General features: G+C 56.1%; 5 protein-coding genes across 5 annotated transcripts; 1 reads left to right on the forward strand and 4 right to left on the reverse strand.

Moving 5' to 3' along the window:
• Positions 1–1696: 1696 nt before the first annotated feature.
• On the forward strand, positions 1697–3620 carry PHSY_001044 (transporter; the record flags this gene model as incomplete). The annotated part of the gene is made up of 4 exons (XM_012331676.1): positions 1697–2204; positions 2307–2685; positions 2757–3055; positions 3142–3620. The coding sequence occupies 4 exons, from the start codon at positions 1697–1699 to the stop codon at positions 3618–3620; spliced, it is 1665 nt and encodes a 554-aa protein (XP_012187066.1).
• A 1163-nt stretch (positions 3621–4783) lies between these two features.
• Positions 4784–6060, reverse strand: PHSY_001045 (likely cytosolic ribosomal protein; the record flags this gene model as incomplete). The annotated part of the gene is made up of 2 exons (XM_012331677.1): positions 4784–5443; positions 5980–6060. 2 exons carry the CDS (start codon positions 6058–6060, stop codon positions 4784–4786), a joined length of 741 nt encoding a protein of 246 aa, XP_012187067.1.
• Positions 6061–7111: 1051 nt separating this feature from the next.
• Positions 7112–9709, reverse strand: PHSY_001046 (hypothetical protein; the record flags this gene model as incomplete). Its single annotated transcript, XM_012331678.1, has 1 exon — positions 7112–9709. The coding sequence occupies one exon, from the start codon at positions 9707–9709 to the stop codon at positions 7112–7114; it is 2598 nt and encodes an 865-aa protein (XP_012187068.1).
• A 3311-nt stretch (positions 9710–13020) lies between these two features.
• PHSY_001047 (cyclin) lies at positions 13021–15078 on the reverse strand (the record flags this gene model as incomplete). The annotated part of the gene is made up of 1 exon (XM_012331679.1): positions 13021–15078. The coding sequence occupies one exon, from the start codon at positions 15076–15078 to the stop codon at positions 13021–13023; it is 2058 nt and encodes a 685-aa protein (XP_012187069.1).
• A 1160-nt stretch (positions 15079–16238) lies between these two features.
• PHSY_001048 (zinc metalloprotease) lies at positions 16239–18968 on the reverse strand (the record flags this gene model as incomplete). Its single annotated transcript, XM_012331680.1, has 1 exon — positions 16239–18968. One exon carries the CDS (start codon positions 18966–18968, stop codon positions 16239–16241), a length of 2730 nt encoding a protein of 909 aa, XP_012187070.1.
• Positions 18969–20127: the final 1159 nt, after the last annotated feature.

Here is a 20127-nt window from a genome sequence, read left to right on the forward strand (position 1 = left end):
GCGGATGATGATGCTTTAAGAACACCCGGCGCAGTCAGGTACACACTACGCGGGGCAAGAAGGACATCGGCCGCTCCGGTGCGAAAGATTGCCTTGAGCGGCCGGTCCAAGCTGAGCTCGATCCGGCAACAAAGTCCTGACAGCAAGTGCTGAGCGCAGAAGGCGCAGCCACGCATCTCTCCTGAGTGTGGAGAAAGCTCGAGGCACTGGGATGCACAGGCCTGAAATTTCAGGGCGCTTTCAAACGATCAAGCCTCAGCACACAGTCAGCCAGCCAACCTGTGAGCTCGATCTGTACGAATTGCATGGGCAGTAGGCCTGTGTCACTCTGAGGAGAATAACAGTGTGAAAGCCCGGCTCAGCACAAATGCCGTCTCCGGTCATTTTAGACCGATCTTGCATTTTGGATCTGTGGCGAGTCGGAGCCTCAATCGGGCGAAGATGGTTAGAGGATCCTCCATCTGCGATTTGTTTTGCCCGGAAATGCATTTGTGATGTCAGATCGGCTCCAGAAGCAGATGAGAAGAATAAACGTCGCTCTAACAATTCGTAAGTATCTCGAAAGGACCCCGCATCGACGTGGGCGATATAAGCCACGAATGGCCTTGGCGTCAATTGATGCAGTCCCTATCCGCGAATGTGCGCTTGCACGTAGCGCACTAGCCTTGTGCAACGCATGTTGCTTCGCTGCCGAAGAGGTGGACAGCGCGGAAGAGGCGGCGGAAATATCCGTTCGTCCTACGATATCGGTGTGACTTTATCTCAGATCCGCACAGCCAGTCTCGCGAGAACTGAGGTCTGCAATGGCAGCAGAAGCTCGCTGCTCTCAGAAGCAAGAATGTCGGCGACCGGTCGTCTCGTGGCGCTTCTTGCCGACCAAATCCAAGCAGCCATGTGCTTCTGTTTCCCCGGTGCCTGAACCTTTGTACCGGAGACCGACGATCCAACGCTGAGCATACACCCCTAGGTAAGCTTCGGAGTCGGTGGTGTCATCTCTTCTCAGCAGACCATGTATGGACTGCTTCAACCGCCGACTCGGGGTAGAAGACCACCTATTCGATCTCAGCTTGATCCTAGTACATTGTAATTACGATGGAAACTGAACAGACAACGAAGCCTGCTGGCCACGACCTGCAAGCATGGGCGAGCGCCAATTGAAATTCTCTCGTTCGATTGCCCCGCATTTGCCTTTTTTCTCCTTGCCTCACTCGACCCCACGTCCAACGTTTGTAATTCACCGAGGCAGTTCGCCCCGAAGCCAACTCAGTTCCCGGCGTTTCCGCACTGACACCACTTTTTGATCTCCGTTTTTCGGCTATACATGGCTCACTGTCCGGCCAGCGCTTCGTACCCCACACAAAGCCACACCTGTCTGTCTTGCTTGCTCGCTCAGGTCGCACAGACACAATACGCAGCGACCGCTGAGGAGCTGGCGTGCAGTGCTGGGTGTGCCGCATGGTTGAAGATGAGCAGACGATCGAAGTCCAAGTCAGTCGGTTGCAGCTCACTTGTGCAAGTCTAAGCGAGTCGCATGTATCCCTCCACAACTCTCTGACCGCATCGCGATGCTTTCCCCCCGCGCCTAGTCACCGAAGCGTCGCTGGCTGCATATATAGCCAACGTAACTTATCAATTGCGATCACCGCCCTTCCTGTCCCTTCGTGTCTTCATCTCCCGCTCCTCCCACATCCCCAACATGTCCTCTTCCAACAGCGAAGGTCATCATGATGACAAGGCGCATTCCAAGGCTGCAGACGGCACTGTTCTATCCACCGTCTCTCGAGGCGATGCTCCCGGCTCGGTCGACGGCGAGGGCTTTCCAGCCGATGTAGACGAGAAGAAGCTCATGAGGAAGATTGATTTCCGCCTCATCCCTTGGCTTTGTGTCCTCTATCTTCTCAGCTTCCTGGACAGAGCCGCCATCGGAAATGCCCGTCTGTACGGTCTAGAGAAGGAGCTCAAACTCACAAGCCAGCAGTACGGCCTCGCCCTTACCGTCTTCTTCTTCCCCTACGCCCTCTTTGAGGTTCCCTCCAACATCCTCCTCAAGCGTCTCCGTCCATCGATCTGGTTCCCCATCATCACGATGCTCGTCGGCGTTTGCATGCTCTCCCAAGGTCTCGTCAAAAACTACCACGGCCTCCTCGTCGCTCGTTTCTTCCTCGGTGTCACCGAAGCCGGCCTCTTTCCCGGCGCGTCTTTCCGTAAGTGCTTACAAATTGCAGTATGCAGCTCGAGCTCAGGCCCACATCGCTGACATTATGATTCCCATTGTTCTCATCATTTGACGTGCATATCCCGTGCAGTAATTTCGGGTTGGTACAAGCGCAAGGAATACGGCCTTCGCCAGTCCGTCTTCTTCTCCGCCGCAACCGTCTCGGGCGCTTTCGGTGGTCTCCTCTCCTTTGCCATCAACAAGATGAATGGGACCGGTGGCTACAGCGGTTGGCGATGGATCTTTATCATCATCGGTCTGGTCACTTTCGTCGCCGGTGTCCTTAGCTTCTGGTTCTGCGTCGACTTTCCCGACACCGCCACCTTCCTGAGCGACAGCGAGCGAAGGGCTGTCATCTACCGTCTGCAGCAAGACCAACAATTTTCGGCAGCCGGCGAGGGCTTCAAGTGGACCAATGTGTGGAAGGCTTTCGCCGATTGGAAGCTCTGGGCCGGCATGGGCGCTTACATGTGAGTAACGATCCAACACCACCACCTCCTCGATCACTTCGCTGATATTTGTCCCTCTTCTCGATCAACAGTGGCTGCGACGCACCTTTATATGCATTCAGCCTATTCACCCCAACCATCGTCAAGGCAATTAACAAGCGTTGGACGTCCAACCAGGCAAACTTGGTATCTATTCCGATCTACGTGGTCGCCTGTCTTGTCACCGTAGCCGTAGGCTTTATGGCCGACCGAACGTCTCGTAGGACCCTGTACTCGATCGTGCTCTCCGTCGTGGGTGTCATCGGATACGTCATCCTGATTGCCAACGATCCCAGGAGCAAGCCAGGCGTTTCCTACTTTGCTATCTACCTGGCTGCATGCGGAATCTACCGTAAGTCGTTTCCGGGACAGGGACCCGACGTTTCGCCGCTGTATACTGACGCCGCCTGCTTGCTCTCCATTTGTTTTCGACAACAGCCATGATCCCTAACACGATTGCCATCGTCGCCAACAACAGCGAGGGAATCTACGTCCGTTCGGTAGTCACCGGTGTCGTGATCTCGTTCGGTAACATCAACGGTGCCGTCAGTTCCAACATCTATCCTGCCAAAACCGGTCCGCGTTACATCATGGGTCACGCCATCGTGCTGGCGTACATCGTTATTGGTATCATCAGCAACACCATCTTCTACTTTGGACTGCAGTATGAGAATCGACAGCGCGCAGCTGGGAAGCGTTCCGAGACCATCCTCGCCGACGACCCGACCATGGCTGCCTCGGGCAAGGACCTTCAGGCAGAAGCCGCACAGATTAGGGCACAGGAGATCCAGCAGTCCGGAGCCGTCCGTGGTTTGCTGCGCAGACTGCACGTGGGTGGCGGAGGCACTTATGCTTCGTGGGAGGAAGCCAAGACTCTCAAAGGCGATCAAGTGAGCACCTTCAGGTACCTTTGGTGAGAAAGTCGCACGGTTATCGCTGCTTTTGTAGATCTAGACCTGTATCACTTCAATCGTACACCTTCGGAAAGATAACTCTGGTTGCGCCAGAGCTTCCTCTCTATAGCAACTGAACAATGCTAGTGAGAGACAGCTTCGTCGATGAGCGACGTGAGTAGAATCCTGCGAGCGGGTTTGTTTGGTCTTGCCGCAGCGTAAATGGTCCTTCTTTTCGGAGCGTGTCTGCGTGATTGAGTGAAGCTTGGCTGGATCGTTGAACAGGCTGTGTACGACAGCAGGTCAGCGATGCTGCCTTCACGGCGCTGATTTATCCTGACGGGTTCTAATAACCCGGGGTTGTCAACTTCGGGCGAGCCTTGGTCATTCCATCGAATTTTTGGACCGTGGGACATCACACTCAACCGCACACTGGCGTACCCTCACTTACCTTGTTGTGACGCTTCTGCGCGGACTCGCACACTTCACTAGCTTCCTTTCGAGATCTTGTCTTGCCACGCGTGACGATGATTGCTTCGTGTGCAATGTCATTCTCCAAGACACTAAATTGGGTCGCACGCAAGAGGATGTCTAGATGTGACTGAGGACGTGTTCGAAACCGAGCTTGGCGAGATGCTCTCGTTGCTTGCCGTGGAGAATCGTGGACGAACAGAGCCACTTTTGCGACACCTACTTCTCTTGACCGTTGCTTGAAAGGGACCATTGGTTGAGCGCAACCAAACCTCATCGTCGTACTCGTCGCTCGTCAGCCTTCCAGGCTAGCTTTCGGCTCAGCCGCGCTCGGCGCACGAACACTCTCATAAAGCACCCCATCAACCGGTCAGTATAGCACAACACACAACAGCCAATCTGAAGCGACTCATGTACCGCTGCACGCCTTCTTCCGACCTCAAAAAGCTCAGCATCCGCAAGGCCACTTCGTTGAACCTCAAGATAAGTTACACACGACACGACGCGATTCAGAAGAATACAAGTTTGGCATTGCAGCGACACCTAAACAGGGGAGATGGAAAGTGATGCCATGGATTACCTCGAAGTCGCTAGAGGCCACGAGGCAAATTTTTTGTGGGTTGTGATGTATGTGTATGACAGGAAAAGAGACTGTGTGAACCGGAAATGCATGCAAAGAAGACAGAGAAGAGATGTTCTGCGACCTGCGAGCTAATTTACTGGCCACGAGCCTCCTTCTGTCGTCGGCGCTGGTCACGCTCCTCAGTGATGGTGAGAGCGACACCACCGCCACGGGGCATGGAGATCATGGGCTTGCCGTCAGTGCCGATGACAAAGACGTTGGAGAGACGCGTGGAGAAGTCACGGCCGAGCACATCGCGGATGTGGACAATGTCGAAGCCGCCGAGGTGACGCTCCCTACCGGTGATGACACCGGCACGGCCCTGGTTACGACCACCAGTGACCATGACGGTGGCGCCAGTGTCGAACTGAACAAAGTCGAGGATCTTCTGCGAGTCAATGTCGAATCGGACAGTGTCGTTGACCTTGATGGCCGGGTCGGGGTATCGGATGGTGCGGCCGTCGTGGGTGACAATGTGGGGGACACCGCGGGCACCGAGCTGCACCTTCTTGACCTTGAGGAGCTTGTAGGTGGCCTCCTCGGCGGTGATGCGGTGGACAATGAAGCGACCCTTGACGTCGTAGAGGATACGGAAGTGCTCGCCGGACTTCTCGATCGAGACAACGTCCTGGAAACCAGTGGGGTAGGTGGGGTCGGTGCGGACCTTGCCGTCGATCTTGATGAGACGCTGGGCAGTGATGGCGTTGACCTCGCGACCGGTGAGAGCGTACTTCAATCGGTTGCGGAGGAGGATCTGAGAGGTGCGGAAGGAAAGTCAAGGTTGTCAGTACGAGCTGTCGGCGCGCTGAACGTGCGTAGCTAGCCACAAGTTCCAGGAGCATCACGAGTTCTGCGAGTTATCGTATCGGCAGGCCGAGACTCGAGGGACAAAACATTCATGCCGTTCCTCGTAGTCTTCCATTATCCTCCTAAGTGCTGCATCGCCTGACATTGTCACAACGGGACCCGTGTGTTTGTCGTACGTGGACGACTCCAGATCGTAAACCAGCAAGCTTCTTCGCAAGGTATGCGAACGAGGTCTGTCGGATGTGGCCTGGTTGATACGTCCGTCTCCTTCCCGCTCTTTACTGACTTGCGAGCTCCCAGGTTTCCATGATGTCCTGACGAGACGTTGCATTTTTTCTCGACGTCGCTGCCTTGGGAAGCTTTCCATACAATCCCCATATACGTGTCTCTGCCCAAACGTTGGCTGCGGTGCCTGCCGCACGTTGCGCTGTGATGCTCCTGAAATTGTTGATTTCGCTGGCGGATTGACCAGGGGATACTTACGACCAGGGGAAGGGCCTCTCGGAGCTTGTGGGGACCGTTGGAGGGACGGGGGGCGTAGGTACCGGACAGCTTGTCCAGCATCCACGAGGAGGGAGCGTTCAGGCGCTTAAGGTGGTGCTTGGGGCCGCGAACCACTGCGAGATGTGCCGAAAGATCGATTAGGATGCGATGCAAAAGAGGATGGCGATAGGCGATGGGATGAAGAGAGAACAACAATCATTGATATAGTGGTGAGTGTCATGTCCTTGCTGCGCTGTACTGGTATCTGCATGCCATTGCGGCTTGTCGTTGTATCATCATCGAATCTCAACTACAGCCTGGTTGAATCCACGACGGCATCCGCATCCGTCTGAGCCATCTATGCTGCTGGTCCTGATCATGTTGCTTTTCCTGGCTCGCAAATGAAGCTTTGTTGGTGTTGGTGGTGGATTGCCTGTTGTCGTGAACCTTCCATGTCTGCAATTGCTACAGTCTCTCCGGTGCTCCCCTGCAATGCTGTGCCGAGTTGAGATCGATGGTGATGCGACGATTGTATATGCCAACTTACTCTTGAAGAATATGCTATGGGATCTTGAAGGATGACGGTGTCAAGGAGAATCGCGAAGAGATGAACATTCGAGACTGCCTGCCCGCTCGCAACGGTCGGACTCGGTCGACTCACTCTCTCTTTCTTAGAGCTGTATTCCAGCGTATGGTGCAGTGTGCCGCTCACGCTCACCTTGGCTTCTCATCTGGCCACTGCTGCAGCGTCTCACGTCGGTCTCGTCCAGGCTGAACTCCTCGTTTTCGGATCAGAGCCACTTCGCGAATTTCAACCCAATTTTCGCTGGGCGTCCGTCTCAGCGCACTTCTTCGTATAGTTCTGCACGTGACACAAGTTTCAAGTTGAAACATTTTAAAAACAACATTTGCTCCGACGTAACATTGTGCCCTTTTCCATAGCCGACTTGTGCCCCAGGTTCTTTCGACCAGAGACTCTGCTAGGTGACACTGAGCGAATCTCGCAGTTCTCGAAGCCAGACGCACACACAAATGCCAACAGGGCAAAAGAGGAAGCGGAATCAATACGTATGGCATAAAAATCAAACAGTGCGCAAGTGAAGACAGGGGATCAGTCGGGAAGCCAGGGCCTTCATACACAATGCTGGGAAGTCGACTGAGAATACGAATAGGAGGGAGAGTGGGAGTAAGCGTGAGAGTGGGGATGAGAGTGCACAGCGTCGGAACCCATCTCGTGGTTCGACACGACCAGCTGCAATGGCGAGGGAAGCGGCTTCGAGGTTCGCAACGACGATCCATCTGCGCTTGCTGTATTGCTGGCGTAGTAGTGTGTACGAGATGCCCGCGATGAAGAGCGTGAGCGAGAGCCAATGAAGCTTGACGCAGCCTCGTCAGTGGCGTACATCGATGGCGGCGCCATCATCTGCTGCTGCTGCTGATGGTGGTGATGGTCCGATTGTTGGTGCTGCTGTTGGAAAGCAAGCTCAGTGCTGAGCGAAGACAGGATCTGTTCGACAATCTTCGAGTTTCGTTCGCCTCGATCCGAGTCCTGGTTGTGCTCCTTGCCGAGTGCCAGCATCACGGCTCTTTCCACCGACTCTTCGAGGCTGGATCTGTACCGTGAGGACTTGTTCGCGTTTCGATGATCGGAAGATTCGATCGAGTCGGTGTCGCCGCTAGCTGGCATCTCGGCCGGCTGTGGTACCGCCTCGTTGTCCGCGTTGACGACGGGAGGCGGTGCCATCCTGCTCCGACGCCTCTTCATGCTGGCCCAGTCGCGAGCGGCAGCGGCCAGGGTACTGCCCGAGAATGAAGCGCGCGGACTCTCTGCGTAGAAACGAGGAAATGGGAGCACAGGCTGAGTCGCCTGGCTGCGGCTGGGAAGCTCCTGCTGCTCGGCCACAGATTCGGCCGCAGCTGGCTCACAGCCTTCGCCTTCCAGAGCTGGGTCAAAGGCGAAGCCTCGGGAATCGACATAGTCGGTCGTGGATGCCTCCGGCTCCAAGCTCACCGCAGATGTTCTCGCAACCTCGTCAAAAAGAGGAGCGTCCCCAAGACGAACGTCAGATGCAGAGGTTAAGGTTGCTTGCGCGACATCGGCATCCTCTTCTCGTTCGCCAGAAGCGTAAGGAGCCTCTGTACCAAAAGAATCCTGCCTTCGACCAGCGATCGACCCGGCCCGGGCAAGCGAGCTGCGTCTCCTCAGGTCCTGGAACGACGCCGTCATCGGTGAGATGAGCATCGACTCATTACCGTGCTCCACCGCCCAAGGATGGAAGAAGCCGCGGAAGCTGCTCGAGCTCGGCGTTGATGGCCACGCGGTGCGCGGTCGAGCGCTAGCCGCTTTGCTCGCCGATGCGAAGCTCTCGAACGATCGCGGCGATGGTAGCGACTGGTCATCGTACGAAGCGAACTGCCACGTGTTTGCAATCGGAGCAGGAGGCAGGGTCTTGCGACCCTTCCAGGCAGGTGCTGGCATGCTGAAATGATCGCCATCCTCCACCTCTGTGTGTTCTACCTCGATCAACTCGTTGTGATCCGAACCGAGGGCGGTGACGGCGGTGTGCTCTCGAACAGCCGAGAGGAAGGATGGCGGCGGAGAGCACGCTCGCGTCACCGGTACGGAAGACGAACGACGTCCAAAGATATCCGATGCAATCTTTATTGTGTGGTCGGGTGATTGCGCTAATTGACCGTAATCGACAGAGGTCGTTCTTGATGCTAACTGGAACGGTTCTGGCGAAGGCGTTGGCAGCGATCCGGCTTCGTGACTGCTGCCGCTGCTAGGGTCCGTCATCGGCGAGGACGATGGCGATGGATGCAAGAAGACGGTCTCGAGCACCTCGCCAGCCGCCGCCGAAGTTACAGCATCCGACTCGTCCGTTTCAGACTTGGCCACTCGGACTCGTTTGGCGCGTGGTGTCGAGGCCTTGTCAGCTCTGCGAGCTGCTGCCGACGAAGCACGCGTCGCCTCGCGTGCCCTTTTGACCGCTTTCGAGGGACCACTGCGGACAATGACGCCATCCTTACCCTGCGCCTTGAGGATGATGTCGGCGATCTCCTGACACTCCTCTTCGCCGTTCTCGAGCTTCTTGACGTTGCGCTTGCTGACTCCTGTGCGGCGCGTTGCGGGCTGGTATCGGTAGTTGGGGAAGAGCTGCTTGTGCCTCTCCTTCTCCTCCTTGGCGATCTGCTCGTAGTGTGCACGATCTTCGGGTGTCAAGCTCTTCCACATGTGTGCGATGATCCGGCTGATATTGCGATGGTCATTTTCGACCTCTTTTGGTATGAGCTTTTGCGATACGGTGTGCGATCGAAAGATAATGTAGGCGTTGCGAGGACGCTTGATGTGGTTGGGCGGCGTCTTTTTGGCATGCGACACACCGGGTCGTTTGGATGGAGGAAGACGTCGGATCCTTTCGAGCTCTGCCTCTTCAGCCACCTCCTGATCCTCTTTGAAGCCTGTATAGAGTGACACGGCCAGTGACGAATCCTTTTTGGGGAACGTGATGGATTGGAATTGAGGGGCTGCCTCCTCGCTGGTCCATAAGGATGCTTCTTGCGAGGCAGTGCGCTTCAGCGCATTGTTCTCGAGCACGACCGCGGATGTGGACGCGATGTCGTCGCTCGGCTGTGCATCCGTCGACCAGCCATGGAAGAGATCGACCATGGCGTTGTTGCGCTGCGCCGATCGGGTGATGACGCCTTGGGTGCTGCCCGAGTCTCGCATGTTGAGCAAACCGATCCCTTTCAAAGGTCAGACCTGCCTGAGCTTGATGAGATGGAAAGTTGGACAAGGCGTACTTTGAACGAGGATGGAAGGGAATGATCGTTGGGACTAAGGGTTGAAAGAAAGGGAGCTCCGAAAGACCATCCTTCTGCAAAAGGGTTCCAATATGTAGGAGGAGCTGGACCCACACATGCCATCGCTGCTGCAGATGAGCAAGCAGTCGCGCACGTCCCTGTTTCATTATCGAAACACTTGATTGTACTGTAGAGGAGGCCCAAGCTCAAGGAAGCGACTGCAAAGGGTGGGACTTAGTTTCACGTCACAAAGGCCATAAGTGGGCTGAAGTCGAGGAAGCTTTCTGCGCCGCCATCTCAGCATAGGCCATTCTTTTCAAAAGCATAAATTCGATATCCACAGCATCTGGGGACCGGAACAGTGGAGAGGCCTGACCTGGATGTGCGATCTGCCGTCGAACCCTCTGTCGCTGGCCAGGGTTAGGTATGGCGGGAAGGACGACAGCGTTGCGCAGCTGGAGAAGCCGTGAACTTATTCTGTCATCTCGGCACCAGAAATGAGAGTCGACAGCACAATGCTTTGAAAGTCGATCCGTCGGATGCCTCTGCGTTGTGAATTAAGATGTACGACGGAGCAGGAAGGAACAAAGGGACAATGTTATCGGGAACAAAGGGTCATGGTAACGCCGTGTGACAGCCCAAAGACGAATCAGCGCAGACCGGCAACTCGGAAAAAGCGAAAAAGGGCATTACTGTGCATGTGCTTGGCATGAATTTTATGTGGGGCTAGCCGAGAGCACACTTTCTAAGGTACGCGCCTGTCAGCATCTTGCAGTCATCGCAACCGTTCCAGCCATTCCGGCGACAATGTCCTGGCGTGTCGTGTCAAAGGGTGATGATGCTATCACTAAGGAAACATCTCACCGTAGTATGTGCCTCTTGTCGATGTGGACCCAGGGCTCGCTAGTGGTCGCGGCGAGGTGATCTGTGCGCCGCTGCGACCAGCCAACTCAAATTCAGCGCATGACACCTCGTCGCCTTTTGCGAGCCTCGCCATAAGGTAGTGAAGCTGAGCGCTGGAAAGCATCGAACGTGCGCCGATCATTATCCATCTAGAATCCCATACCGATGCAGCATACAGACCATTGTGAATGGTGCTTTTAACGCTCGTAGTCGGTATACGGTCAGGTTCGTGGACAGAGAAGCTGGACTGGTCCTCGGGACGAGCTCCGAGCTATTCCTTGGACCAGATCGACTTTGAAATGGAAGAATGGTCGATTCACCTGACGACAAAGCGTTCGCATCAGATATCACGTCGACCACGATCCTGACCTCGAGAAAGAAAGTTTCTGCGTGGACGGCATGAACAATGGCTTGTTTCTTACGTGGCATTGATGCAATGCACCTGTGTCATACATCCGAATGCGAACGCTTCTGAAACTTGTGCAGCTTGCAGCGATCGCGTGGCTTGCAGGGGCTGTCTGGTGTGGGGGGTCGGATCTCCAGGCTGGACGGTGCATGGTTCCGCGGAAACTCATAGTATCGCACCAGGAGATGAGATAAAGATTCGGGAGGTCGCCTTCCGCTTTCCGTCGGCAGAGCGAGCGGATGCTGTAGCGACGAGCTGTGTGAGTTCTACGTGAAAGCGATACCTTCCATGTGACGGAACGTGACCTCCCATCAATACTGGACTCCCGCGTCTCTTGACCAAGATAGGAAGCAAATCTCTCTCCCTGAACTCTTTGGTGCGACAAAGGGGACAACCGGACTTCTCGCAAGAGACCGAACCCATGACAAGGCTGCTGAGATAACTTAGCACCAGCCGACGTTTTCGCTTAGTATGCGGCTCAGGTGGTGGCGTTGGCAAAACAAGGTGAGGCGACGTCGGCACCGAGGTAGTGGCCCGGCATGCTGCAGGTCCAATGAAACCGGATCCATCCTCCGAGACGTCTGGGTGTCAGTGGAAAGAAAGAAGCGATAGAGGTTCGATGAATGCGATGCTTCTGTCGTCCACCGACTCCGACCCAGTCGGGATCGGGAAAAGCGACAAAGTGAGGCTTGAACTTGCGCCGATTCTGCAGTGGCAGAGGCATGCATGCATTCACTCTCGTAAGATTGCGTTTCCGGATCGTTGCGCCCATCATTGTTTGTTCGCATCTGGCGTGATGGGATGCATCAACGGATACGCATTGTTGGCAAGCATGCATGAGCACAGCGTTAGCGTGGCGGGCTTCGCTCCATGCCGCTGCTCGTGCGGGCTTTGCCCTGTATCCATGCAGACCTGGGATTTGGCGGCGCTGAGATCGTCTTGGACCGCGGCAATCTGAACGGCAATCCGCCAAGAAGATAGATCTTGTGGGTTCAGCAGGGGCGATCAATGGATACTCGAGCTTGCCGTCACAACAAAGGCGATGACAGATACGTCACTTCAGGCCAGCAACCTCTTTTGTGATTCGATTTCCCCATCGCAGAGGGGTGGTGAAGGTCAGCTATGTCGGTTGACATCCACAGCAGACCGATCCAGCTCACCGGGTGAAGGCTGGACCTTTCCGTCCGATTCGGAAAGGCTACAGCCGATCTCTATCACGGGCCTGAACCCAATGTTGTATCAGCCGCCAGCGTCGACAAAGAATACAGCGTGATTGGACCAAGCGAGGGTGGAAAAGGACAAAAACGGCGCTACGCGTGCGTCGGTTGTCCTCTTTTCTGCCCCCTGCCCATTGTCTCCATTGTTCTCGTCGCATTTCGAAATCTGCACGAGAGGGCCTTAGCGATGACACACAGCAGACGACAAAAGCGAAGAAAACATTGATCGCCAACAATGTTTGCAAACAGCCAAAAATCTTGTCCGGTCTCCAAGCATCCATTCGCATCACCATTGTTCCAACCGCGGCACGATCGCTCCTTGCAACGCTCGCCAAGGCGTTCCATGCAACCGGTAACGTGGACCTGCACAGCTGAGCCCGGCAATCTGAAATGTTTGCCAGTCGTTTCACAGAGTTGTGTTTCCTGCCTTCCTCTGCATGAGCTCATGCGTGAGCGTAGTCGACAATACCGCCCGCAGCCTTTTGTTTGTGGCTTTGTTGTGTAGACGGAGTGGCTCTGCTTGCATTCACGCATGATCCCGAGCCAGTCACATTCGCTCTCTGGACACGTCCCGCTGCAATGCCAAAGAAACCGGCGCATGCTGCATACGTAAGTGAGACGGGACGACACGCGGATATTCGAAAGGGGTCTGGAATGTGTATTGATTGTGAAAAGAACAGCCTGAGAGACGGGCTTTGGGGCTCGCCCCTGTCAAGGTTGAGCGTCTGCCATTTGCACGTCACCTTCAGAGTCGGCCTCGTGGCGGCCGGCACTAGCACTAGCGCCTTGCGAGCTGGTCCCCGATGTGGCGACAGCTTGGCCTGCGTCCGCGCTCGAGGCGGATCTGACGTCGGAGCTTGCGTTCGGTTTGGAACTGGAGCTGTCGGAAAGCGCATTCGAACTCACTGCCTTTGTGAGCTTGGCCATTTCCGGTCTCCCACTCGCATACATGAGCAGCTGGTCTGCATAGCGTTGCATCTCTTCAAGCGGGATCGTCAAGCGGAAGTCGTTGAGCAGAAGGAATTGCAGCTCGAGTTGGTTGAGCTCGTGCGGCGGCAATCCGCCGACCTTGGCGTAGCGGCTGTTCGTGTAGAAGACATCGCTGAAAAACTTGCTCGCCACCGTGACACCAGCAATCACCAAACGGTGCACATTGTAGCTGTCGATGGCGAAACCACGGATGCCTGGATGGGTATAAGGCTGCACCTCCTTGGACGATGTGCCGTCCGATTGGCGCGCCGATGCGTCTAAGCCGAGTTCCTGCTGCCCTGTAGCGCGTTCGACGGCGCGCGGGAGACCAGCTGCTTCGCCTGCGACCTCTCCTTCGCCATTCGCACCCGGCTTTGCGCCCGTCCCCATCCTGCTCATGCGATCAAAGTAGACTAGCAGGCTCAAGAACACTTCGTTGGTGGTAGGGCAGTATTTAAGGATACGCAAGAGGTACGACTCGATGCTGATGCTTGGCACGTTGCGGGCGTGGAAGCATAAAGTGCTCGATGGAGTTGCAAGCGCGCCTAGAGCCGCTGTTGTCACCGAGGGACGCCGTGAGTCGTTGAATGACAGGTGCGAGCCTGGGGGGGCCGAATGTCCGCGCATCGCCGAAGCATCGGTGGTATCATTCGAGTCGGCCGGCGTTGCTGGCGTCGAACGGTCTCGACTACGAGCCGAACGTCTAGATCGGGACGATTCGTCCTTGCCTCCGTCTGGCTGAAAGTCGTCGTTTGCCGTGGCGATCTCGTGCAGCAATGTGGCGAGGATCTTGAGCAGTTCTTGGGGAGCAAACGTGGCGAGGTCCATTTTGGGCAGCGACGGCTGCTTTGATCTGCTTGCACCTTCGCTGCGATCCGCCAGCGAGTGGGACCAGAGCTGAGGAGACGCCGATCTCGTCGACGTGGGCGGGTGTGGATCCTGTTGTTCGGGGCCAGCGCCGATGCCGTGCGATCGAGGCGATAGCATCAAGGGCTGGGTGACGTGCGATTGCGGATGTTCGGAATGGGGCCAAGAAGGCTGGGCCCCCTGGTTCTGATCTGGTGGTCTGCCTCCAGCAAGCGTGTCGGACCATGATGTTTCCGTACGGAAGCCATTGGCCTGCGTCGTCGTGCCAGATGATGACGCTTGGGTCGACGCAGTTGGGGATCTTGAAGTGGTCGTAAGAGGATGCGAGTTGGCATTGTGGCTGTATGGAACAGGGCTGCCCTGATGGGGCGGGGCCCGCGATCCGCCGGGACTAGTGCGGCGGGCTTTTGGTGCGGGTCCACTATGGTTGTCTGGACTGCCAAAGTGCTGCGCCTCACGGGCGGCGTGCGGAGAGCTCTCGTTGATCACATTTCTCGAAGAGCCAGAACGATGGTATGCATCGAGATGGCCGAACTCGCGTGGACCGCTCGCGGGCGGTTGCATGGTGCGGATGCGGGAATGATCGGCTCTGGGCGATGCACGCGACAAGCTAGCCGTGTGATTCGTCGAGCGCGCACCAAACTGATTTGGATGACGATCTATGGACGTGTGGTGCGTGCTCGACCTCGGACTGACGGGCGTGGTTTCGGCAGAGCGTTTGACAAGGGCGGGCGTATGCGTGAGTTCAGAGGGTCGGTCGTATGCACTGGCCGGGCTGGTAGAGCTCGAGGAAGGGTCGGAGAGCGTGGGTCGAGCTTGAAAGGAAGCTCGGGAGGATTCAGAGGTGTAGCAGGATCCCACAGACGACGACTGCGAAGAAGGCGGTCCTGGTGGTGATGCAGCTGTGAGGTGATCTGGACTGGACGAGAGCATGGTTCGTTGCTGCAAGAGAGATGCAGAAAGAGCAACGACGAAGCGCAGGAGGCGACTGGACAGCAGACTAGTGAGCAAAAAGCAGCAGCCGTCGCAGCTTTGGCAGCTTGGCTTGAAGCTGGCACGTCTGATGCTATCGACGCGAGCAGCGAGAGTCGAGCGTTACGCAAGCGTGTGGGATGAAGCTCAATGATTGTTGGACCGTACACGTCAGTACGAGCTGTATCAAGCAAGTGCGGAGAGGGCTGCCCGATAAAGGCGATTGCGTATCGCTTGTCGTCCAGATCTTGCGCCGCAACGGGAATGCTGTGGAGCGGAGGTAGTTGAAGCGGATGCAAGCAATGCTCGACTAACCGGGCTGTGGAGGAGCTAGGGGGCAAGAGGCGACCGAGCGTCGTGCGGCCAGAGAGACGCTTCTATGCACGGTCGACGAGGTGTTTGAGCGATGGTCGACCGGCAGGAAAGGCGTTGATGAGAAACAGAAGAAGTAGCAAAGCAAGCGAGTCGTTGAAAGATGATGGCGACGAGATTCACCAGATGGCAAATGGCAAATGGCAAATTGCCAAAGCGTCACAGCTGAGCCTCGCATCCACACTCTTTTGTCGAGCGCACGGCACCACAACACCCTTGCCAAGCCGCCATGTTGTTTTTTTTTTCTTTCTCGAAATTAAAAGTCGAAAAGCGACTGAGCTCAAGTGCCTCACACACCTTGACATGAGCAGAAAAAAGAAAGAGAAAAAATGCGTCCGTGCTGCATGTGCATTTGCACAAAGAACGTGCTCACCTCGACAAGCTGCACACGCTACGCCCGCGGCACAACCAACCACGCTCGCATGGATCTTCTCGCAGTAAGGCAGCGGCCTCCAACTTTCAGTTGCACACCCATGGTCAACTCTCGACATTACACCTTGTTCAGACAGCTGTTTCGATCTGATTTACATGCAAGTCACAATCTATGGTCGTCAAAATGTGTGGTAGAGCCAATGAGAGTTGAGAGGTTGCAGTCCTTGCTGTGCTATGGTTCATAGATGACGAGAGTGATGGCGATCAGACCAGAACGTTCGACTTTGTATATACACAACTGATCAGATGGAGCTTTTTGCTGGGAGTCAAAATGTCCTATATACTGTGGAAGGTAGATGCAGCGCGTTGCTTGACGTTCAGTGCCGGTTGGGACCGTTGTAGGCAGTCGGATCAATCCAACCATTTGGGCGTGGACTTCCGTTACTGTAGCTTGGATAGCTTTGACGCATCGGTGGCGGCGGCATCGAAGGCGCAGCATACGCTCCCTGGGTTTGGGAGCTGCGCTGACTGCCTTGCGATGTTCCATCTGGGATGGGCATGTTGTAGGCTGCACCGTTCATTCCACCGCCGTTGGACCTCTGGAAAGGTCTCCTACCAGAAGATCTGGCTGGCCTCTGACGACGACTACCACAGCAGCACCGACGCACGATGGCGAATACAATCAGCAGTACGATGATGCCTACGACAATGGTGACGGGGATCGAGATGCGCAGATTGTCCGTGTAAAGGCTGCGGAATGTGTTCTGCCACGAGCCCGACTTGCACTCGCCGTTCTCGCAACGTCCACCGTAGCCACAGCTGGTACCGTCAATGAATGGCTGCTGGAGGATCAGGCATGAATTGGCCGAGTTCGGACTCTGGCACGTTAGCTGGCACGAGTTGGCGTTCGACGCCGAACAGGCCGATCGGAAGTTGAGCTGGCCGGTCGAAGCCTGCTGACACTGCAGATCGCGCGAAGTGCAGTAACCGTTGGCGCACGACAGGCCGCTACCACATGAGCTTCCGTCGTCCTTGGTCACATCCGCAGGGCACTCTGCCGACGTGCCCGTACACGTTTCGGCGCTGTCGCAGCGATCGTCGACAGAGGGGCGGCATACCTGTGTCGAGGGCGCAAAGGTACACGAGCTAGAACAGCAAGCACTCGTGGCTGGATCGCATTGTGCGCCCGACACCAGCTTGCATTGGCTGGTGCAGCACTGCGATCCGTTGGGTCCGGCATCGCACTCCTCGCCCGGCTCCAGGATACCGTTTCCGCACTGCTGCGTGCTGAGTGTGCTGCGCTGACCAGGCGCCTGAATGCACGATGTATCGAGACCCTGCCCCAACAATGAGCAGATGTTGCCGACCGAACACTGGCTGAAATTTTGGATGTTGGCGCTCGACGTCGATGAAGGGTTCATGATGAACTGGGCATTTGCGTTGCATGTCGTTGCTGAGAGCGGACAGCAGGGCGCCCCGCCGTTCTGAACGGCGTAGTTCGAGTTGCTGGTGCAGCCGTTGGTGCAGTCATGGATGGCGCCAAAATTGTGACCCATCTCGTGTGCCATGACCTGCCACTGCCGTGGGGTGAGCGAGCTGACACCAGTTCCACTAACAGTCTGACCGCGGCTGCTGGATGCGTCGGTCATGCACAAGGTGCCAAGCCAAGCGACGCCAATCTCCCTGCCGGTCTCGGTGCCAGAGTAGCAGGCGGTCATGAGGTGCCAGAGGCCGATGCCGTTGCCAGGTTGCTGCGACCGCCACTGCGAAAAGTCGCTGAGACGCTCATCGATAGTGACAGTGCCACAGCCGAGGTTCCAGGGCGCATCCTGCGAAGCGCTGCTGGGGCAGCTCGCTGAGCGCACGTCGAGCTCGACGACGCCGATCGAAACGTTGAATGAGGATCGGTAGAGATTCGAGACCGAGTTCATGTTGCTGAGGATCTCGCGTCGAGTGTCGTCCTGCGTACCGATACGCTCTGTGTAAGCGCAGTCCGAGGCGACGCCAGCGTAGACCACACGAGCGCTCCTTGGACAGCCTGCGGTGTTACCGATGACGTTCTCGAAGCTGTTGGTCTGGTTGCCGCCGTTACCAACGTCGTTGCCTGTGGCTTGCCTCCTGCGGAAGGTGGGCTCAAGGTAGTCATCGAAGTCTTGGCGGTAGACGAAAGCGTCCGGAGAAGCTCGAGGAGATTCGACCACGTCGTCCTGGATAGATCTGGCGAAAAGATCGTTCCATCCGGCGAACAGGTCGCGGCGAGAGAGGCGGGCTGGGGTTGGCACCTTGAAGAAGGAGTAAACGGAGCGACTCGAGTCGTCGTTGTTGTCTTGGCTCAACACCAATCGGTTGTGAGTGTTGAAGTCATGCCCGTCCGAGTTGCAGGCCATGGAAGCGGTGAAGTTGGCCGCTGATGAATCGTCCCTCGGCTCGAGGGTGATGTCGGAATCTCGATGAACGACCATGTTGGTTAATGCCAAGGAACGCGACTCGAGCCGCGGGTCATCCAGTTGACGCTTCGACATGTAGGTACGAGGCGTGTCGATGTGGTGGACGTTGCCAAGCCAGTCGAAGCTTCCCGAAAAGGACGGAACGCCAGACAGTGAGCCGTCGTCGTGCAGCATGATGGCTGCGCGACCTACGACGCCGAGATCGCGGTCGTTGTACATGTCGCGAGCGACACCGACTCGATCTTCTTCGAGACGGCGACGCGAATGGGAAGCATGGACGACGACACCATGGTAGGCGGGTACATCGCCGGGGTAGAGCGTCTCTGTAGAAGTGACGTAGCTTTGCCCTGTGGTCTCGTTCAGGCCATAGTATCGAACGAGTGTGCCATCAGGATGCAGAATGTGTTCGTTGGGTTGCAGATGGAGGTGAAATTCTTGCTGGAATGCACGGAAGCTGAGACGAATTGGAGACATGGAGTCGCCCCTTGCTCCAAGGTGCGGAGACGTAGTGCGTGGGATGTGCTCCACCTTCACATTGCTTGTTCTGCCTATGCGTTGCAACGGTCCACTTCGGCTGCTCCGCGCCGTGACGGGATTCGCCGCAAAGAAGAAGGCGAGCAGCAAAGTCGCGAGCCATCGATGCGCCGCGAAGCACTGCATCGGAAGAATGTTGAGGTGCAGACCAATGGAAAGAAAGTTTTGGGGGGCTAAGCCAGGCTCGCGGATGCGTTGACCGCCACAAAAAGTGTGTATCGTTGCAGAAACTGGGGTGTGCGAAGGCTGGTCAAGGAGGAACGAGGTTCTATATGGTGGCGAGAGGGTGAAGATGCTGGTTCGCAGAGACCAGAGGGAAGGTGAGAGACTTGTCGAAAGGAACCGAAGACGGATGACCGCGGACGAGGCTCACCTGACAAAGTCGGAAGCCCTGGACCGTCCCGACAAGCTGTCGGAGTGACTTTTTTACGTCAGACCGCAACGCCGGCAATGGAAGCAAGAACGGTCGAATGCGCAAAAGGCGGTGTCGTCAAAGGCAGAGCGGAGGTGGAATAGGAGTGAGGCAAGGAAGGAAGCGAAGGGACTCAGGAGGCGGCGAAAGTTCCAAGGCGGCGATGCCAAGCCAAACAGTTCCTCGTGGGGAAGTAGGGTCTTGGCGGCCGGTTCCAGAGGCCGTTGTCTTCTGTGCGACTTTGATCCACCGCACTACACACGACACCCGTCGCTGAGTCTTGCTTTCGGAAAGGCCCCGTCTCTGCGCTGGTCCTCTGTGTGGTGTTGCAAAGACACAACAACTTGCGGCCAAGATACTGAATGCTCTTGAAGCAGTTCAACGGAGGTCTGCAGAGGAGCCGCTGCAGAAGCGCTTGGATGCAAATGAGTGGCTTGGCCAGAATTGCTGTGCATCGCTGATCAGGGCACAGTGTCGGTTTTGGAACTAGCAACAGCACAACGACGTAGCTTATTGCTTGGCTTTTCCTAAACTTCCAAGGCGGTTGAGCAGAGGACCCTGAAGCCATATTTTAGAATTTCATAAAAGTCCACCTTGAAATTTACTGCCGTCACCTCAGCCGTCCACAAGATCTTTTGAACCGGTCCTTGCAAAGTGACTTCCTAAGAGCGCATCGTCTCGATTTGCGGGGGCGGACATGCAGCAGGGGTGCAACCACTGTTCCGCTCGTCCCCTTCCATGGTCTTGTAGAAGCTGACCCGATGATCCGAACGGATGTTGGACAGGGACCTGACGATGAAAGCATCCCATCATGACGTGTTGTAAGGTAGCCATGGAAAGCCGTTTCACCGTAGATCCTGCTTTAACTAGGAA

Source organism: Pseudozyma hubeiensis, assembly GCF_000403515.1.
Source record: "Pseudozyma hubeiensis SY62 DNA, scaffold: PHS13, whole genome shotgun sequence".
In the NCBI taxonomy this organism is placed as follows: domain Eukaryota; kingdom Fungi; phylum Basidiomycota; class Ustilaginomycetes; order Ustilaginales; family Ustilaginaceae; genus Pseudozyma; species Pseudozyma hubeiensis.